This window comes from Myotis davidii, unplaced genomic scaffold (genome assembly GCF_000327345.1).
Source record: "Myotis davidii unplaced genomic scaffold, ASM32734v1 scaffold452, whole genome shotgun sequence".
NCBI classification, from domain to species: domain Eukaryota; kingdom Metazoa; phylum Chordata; class Mammalia; order Chiroptera; family Vespertilionidae; genus Myotis; species Myotis davidii.
The window spans coordinates 1,120,384-1,126,057 of NW_006284245.1; the positions used below are offsets into that span (position 1 = coordinate 1,120,384).

The window sequence follows — 5,674 nt, forward strand, 5'->3', positions numbered from 1 at the left end:
AGGTGACTGGCTAGGCTGCTGATCAACTGAACGCTTTCTCCGTGTCATTCCTCCTTCGCTGACTCGGTCCACAGCTTTGGGGACCCCTGGACCTGCTGGGGCTGGACCCTGGCACAAGGGGCAGCTCCTGTGTTGAGCATCTGCCCTCTGGTGGTCAGTGTGCATCATAGTGACCGGCTGTTCTGCTTCAGTCGATTTGCATATTAGCTTTTTATTATAAAGGATAGGTACTTGTTTGTTGCCATTTTTATTCTTTATGCCTGTGTTTTTTCTTCTCTTTCTATTCTTTTTACAACAGTCCCTTTAGCATTTCTTGTATTGCTAATTTGGTGATAATAAACTCTTTTAATATTTTTTGTATGTCTAGCTCCTGATTTCACCTTCAATTTTGAATGATAGCCTTGCTGGATAGAGTAGTCTTGGATTCAGTCCCTTGCTTTTCATCACTTTGTATACTTCATTCCATTCCCTTCTGGCCTGATGTGTTTCTGTTGAGAAATTAGTTGATAGTCTAATGGGAGATCCCTTGTAGGTAACTTTCTGTCCCTCTCATGCAGCCTTTAATATTCTTTTTTTCTCTTTTACATTTGTCAATTTAATTATGATGTGTGTTGGTGTAGGTCTTTTTGGATTCATCTTTATTGGGACTCTGTTTCTTGGGCTTTTGTGACTTTTTCTTCCCCAAGTCAGGGAAGTTTTCTGTCTTTATATCTTCAAACAGGTTTTCTATTCCTTTCTCAGCTTCTTCTCCTTCTGGCACCCCTATTATGCGGACATTGTTTCATTTCATGTTGTCCCAAAGCTCTCTTAAATTCTCCTCCTGCAGGAGGCAACAGATCAATGATTCTCTCTTGTCACTGATGTTTTTGTCTCTGTCTCTCTCCCTTCTTCTCTGAAATCAATAAACATATATTTTTTTAAAAATTCAAAGGACCGGAATAGACACTTCTCCAATGAGGACATACCATTGGCCAATAGACTTGTGAAAAAATACTCAATGTCACTATTCATCAGAGAGATGTCACTTAAAAGTACACTGTGGTATCACCTCACACCTGCCAGAATGGCTACCATCAATAAATCAACAAACATCAAGTGCTGGTGAGAATGTGGAGGGAAAGGAACCCTAATATACTGCTGGTTGTAATGCAGACTGGTGCAGCCTCTGTGGAAAACAATTTGGAGTTTCCTCAGAAAAGTTAAAAATGTAACTACCATTTGACCTAGCAATCCCACTTCTGGGAATATATTCTAAGAAACCCAAAACACCAATCAGAAAGAATACGTGCACCGCTATGATCATAGCAGCTTTATTTACAACTAGGGGCCCAGTGCACAAATTTGTGCACCTTGAACTGTGGGCCACAAGGCTATGGTGGGCACAGGGGCCGGTCTTGACCCAACCTCTGTGCCTCCGCCCGGCCCCTCCCACCACAGCCCCCGGTCCCCTGTCTGCTGGCAGCCCTGCTTCCACTGCTGCCACTCCCATGCGCTGATGGCGCCGGTCCCTCTCATACTCACTGATGGCATGGAGTGATTGGGGCCAGTGCCAGCAGTGGGTGCAAGCAGCAGCTGCTGTCCCGATTGCCCCTCAGGAGCAGGGGGAGGTGGAGAAGCCCTCAGGGGCGATAGGGGCCAGAAGCCAACCACTCGCACCCACTGACAGTGCCGAGTGATTGGAGCCAGCACCGGGCGCCAGCAGAGGGTGCGAGCGGCGACTTTAGTGCTGGCAGTGGGTGCAAGCGAGGCCAGCACCAGCAGCAGGTGTGAGTGCCAGGCGGGACCGTGGTGCGCAGGAGCAAAGAATTTTCAATAACTACCAGAGGTTTGCCCCTATGACAGTGACTGGTGCTTCGCCGTGGTCTGGCATCCCCATTCACCTGCTCCACCATCCCACCATGGCTGATGCCTGCCATGTTCCGTGCACACCCCCCTGGTGTTCAGTGCATGTAATATCGACCAGTTGTTCAGTTGTTCCACCGTTTGGTCTATTTGCATATTAGGGGTTTATATATATAGATAGCTAAGATCTGTAAACAGCCCAAGTGCCCATCAGCAGATGAGTGGATAAAAAAGCTGTGGTACATACACATCATGGAATACTATGCAGCTGTGAAGAAAAAAAGGATCTCGTACTCTTTATGACAGCATGGAGCAACCTGGAAAGTATTATGCTAAGTAAATTAAGTCAATTAGGGACGGAGAAGTATCACATTATCCCACTTATTTGTGGAATCAATGAAAAAAGTAAGTCCAGATACAAGGATGCATGGAACTGACTGATAGATCTCAGAGGAGAGGGTAGTGAGGGGGACTGGGAAGAAATAACCAGAGAACATATATGTATGTATGCATAGTCAGTGGACACATACAGTAGGCCTGGGGTGGGGCGGGTGTTTGGTAGAGGGGGCTTAGGGGGTAAGTAGGGAACATCTGTCTTTAATACTCTCAACAGTAAAAAAAAGAAAAAAAAAATCTGAGCTGCACTATGGCCATAACTACCCATTTCAAACCATCCTAAATGGATGCTAGAGTTTTCCAAAAGTAGCAAAACTCCTTGATTCAAGAACATTAATCAATTATGTTTAAGTGCCTACACCACATAAATACAGGGCTTGGGACACAAAACTCTTCAAAAGGCAGTAACAACAGTGAGTGAGATGAGTGAGAGAACTAAAATAATTACTTACTGGGCAATGATCAGATTAAGATTAAGAAGAGGATATGAAAGCAGGAAATTGTATTTAATGTATAAATTCCTGTGAACTGATATTTCTAAAACAGAACATTTCACATTGCAAATTTAGAACCCTGCTATCCTTATTTAATTGAAGAGAGTAGATAGGATGAGAAAGAGAGAGGGAAAAGGAGAAAGTAACTAGTAAAGATAGCAGGCAGGGATGTAAAATACAGCATAGAGAATGTAGTCAATAATCTATAATAATAAAAGCATAATACACTAATTAGACCGGACAGCCAAACGTCCTTCCAGATGTCCTTCTGGACAAAGCCATGGTGGCTGCAAAGGCTGAGGGCAGGCTGGGGGTGGTGCCTTCTCCTGATCGGCCTGGTCACCGCCCGCAGAGGCAGGCCAGACTGTGGCTTAGGCCCGGTCCCCGCGGGGAGTAGGCCTAAGCCATCAGTAGAATATCCCCTTAGGGCTCCTGAACTGTGAGAGGGGGCAGGCTGGGATGAGAGCTCCCCCCTCCCCAGTCCATGAATTTTCGTGCACCTGGCCTCTAGTAGTGTAATAATTATGGTGTCAGATGGGTAGTAGACTTACATTAATTACATAAATGCCTAACCACTATGTTGTGCACATGAAACTAATATATTATTGTATGTTAAATGTAACTGAAAAATAAAAAAAGTAAGAAGATAAGAAGGAAATAAAAACTTGACATTGTGATTATACAGATTTAGAAATGTAAAGGCAAAAAGCAGAAGGAAGGTCAAATTACGGTTTTATTCTTTTCCATGCTTCATTAAATAACAGCTGGGTGCATTCCAAAGACTTAAGCCTTTATTGTTAGTAATAAAATTCACAACAAACTATGTTTCTTCAGAGATGAGATTGTTTTTCAGAGAGTAGATCAGAAAGGAGTAGAGTTCTAAAAACAAACTTATGCTGTCTGGCAAATGGGATACCTCAAATACATAATTCAAATAAAGAAATCTGTAATTCTAAAAAAAATAAATTAAGAGAAATAAGTGTTTTCTTAATCTGGACTGGAAGTGAGATGAAGCCAGTTTTTAGTCATGCTTAATGCTAGCCCTGCCCCCAAGAGTTCTGGGGCGTGGGAACAGCTGATGTGACTTTCTTCTGTACTTCCCAGGCCAGATGGCGACTACGTATCTTCACTCAACGGTGGGAACGTGAAAGGCTTTGAAGGAAGTTCCTCTGGACACTTACCCAAATTCTGCCACGAGTGTGGGACTAAGTACCCTGTGGAATGGGCCAAGTTTTGCTGTGAATGTGGCATTCGAAGAATAGTTCTGTGAACAAAACCCCAAACGAAAGAGCCAAGTCCAGAGTTTGATGACTGTTACTGCTTCCAGCCAGAGCACTTCCTCTAGTTATTTTGTGCTAAAATTGATACACTTTTTCCAGCAATTTTTGGAACATAATCCCCTTGCTGTATAATGTGTGTGGTGTGTGTGTGTATATATGTGTACATATACTGTATATAATAAATACCTATTATTCCAAACTGTGCCAGTCAAGAAAATACTCATCTGTTGGGAAATGATTTCAAGTGGAATCATTAATTTAGGTGTTACTCTTCTGTTGTTGTTAAAACACATCAAGTACAAATCCTCGAACTCTAGTGCTTAGCCCTTCAGGCTTTAGGATGATCATTACTTTGAGCAAAAAATCAGAATAAACATTTTATTACTGGTGCCTATTTTCAGACAGTCTTCGCGATAGTTGGATGGGATGCTTGGAATTTTGGAATTGAGAATATTTTTAGTTGCAATTAGTTATGTGAGGTCATTTTGCAATAGTTCTCTTCAACAATTTTATAAAAAATTTTTAAAAGAAAAAATAAGTTCTGTGTTACCCATTACTCAGTGTATGATGATATAATTTAAATATTTTTACTCATTCTCTCAAAATGTAATTATGCAATTTCCTTTTTGGAGACACAGGCTAAAAATACAAATCTTATTCTAGTTATAACTGAAATTTTTACCTCTGTGTCTGCATCTTCAAATTACAGTTCTTTTCTTTCTTTTCTATAACCTAATGTCTAATGAGTAGTTTTATTATTTTTATTAATTATTATGTTTTAATCCTCACCCATTTTTCCATTGATTTTTTTTTTTAAGGGAATGAAAGGAAGAGAGAAGAGACAGAAACACTGATGTGAGAGAGACACATCGGTTGTTTGCCTCCTGCACACCCCAACCAGGGCCAGCAGCCTGCATCTGAAGCATGTGCCCTTGACTGGAATTGAACCTGGGACCCTTCAGTCCACAGGCTGAGGCTCTATCCACTGCGCTAAACTGGCTAGGGCTACGGAATAGTTTTAATTTACTACTTCATTTTTGCAAAGTTTGAAAATGTAATTAATAAGAGATGCAAAAATTTTCTTCAAATTCACATTTATTTCTTTGCATCGGAATGTAGAATAAATTACTTTAGTGGATTTTAAAACAAACCACCTCACCAAATAAGTAATAATTTTGGTAATAATTATCAGTGGAGGGCATGCAGGTAAAAGAATTTGAATTTTAGTCTCTTGAAGTATAGTTAGATGTAGTTATGAGTAGGTTAAGAGAATAAGTTTTCCTACTCACATTTTCTTTTTAGTTTTTCATGTTGGAATACCATTCACATCACAATAAAAGCCACTGAAAATGTATTGCTTTGCATACCTGACTTATGTAATTAAGCATTCACAAAAATTTAATTATCCTTCTTTACTTTGGCTAAAATACATCATGTAATCATTGTCACATTCAGTGTAGCATAGTATGTAGTAGTAAATCTCTTTGCTTGTGTATCCATATTCAGTGATTCAGTAGTAATTTGTTGAATCAAGCCTAACAACTCTATTATAAATATTTAAGCAAATCTTTTATAGGCAGTTCCTAGTTTATTGTTTTTGATTCTGTTAAACTATAAGGATCAATGTAGAAATTCGTGGCTTACACAGTTTCCTGAAATTTA

At 40.4% G+C, this 5,674-nt stretch overlaps 1 protein-coding gene across 1 annotated transcript in view; it reads left to right on the plus strand.

The window, feature by feature from the left end:
- The window catches only part of ZC2HC1A (zinc finger, C2HC-type containing 1A), a 39,366-nt gene extending 34,578 nt beyond the window's left edge, over nt 1-4,788 (plus strand). The window contains exon 10 of the mRNA XM_015568663.1: nt 3,837-4,788. Within this exon, the coding sequence (XP_015424149.1) occupies nt 3,837-4,002 (166 nt within the window). The 3' untranslated portion in view covers nt 4,003-4,788. The remainder of the gene's footprint in view (nt 1-3,836) is intronic.
- The last annotated feature ends 886 nt before the right edge of the window (nt 4,789-5,674 follow it).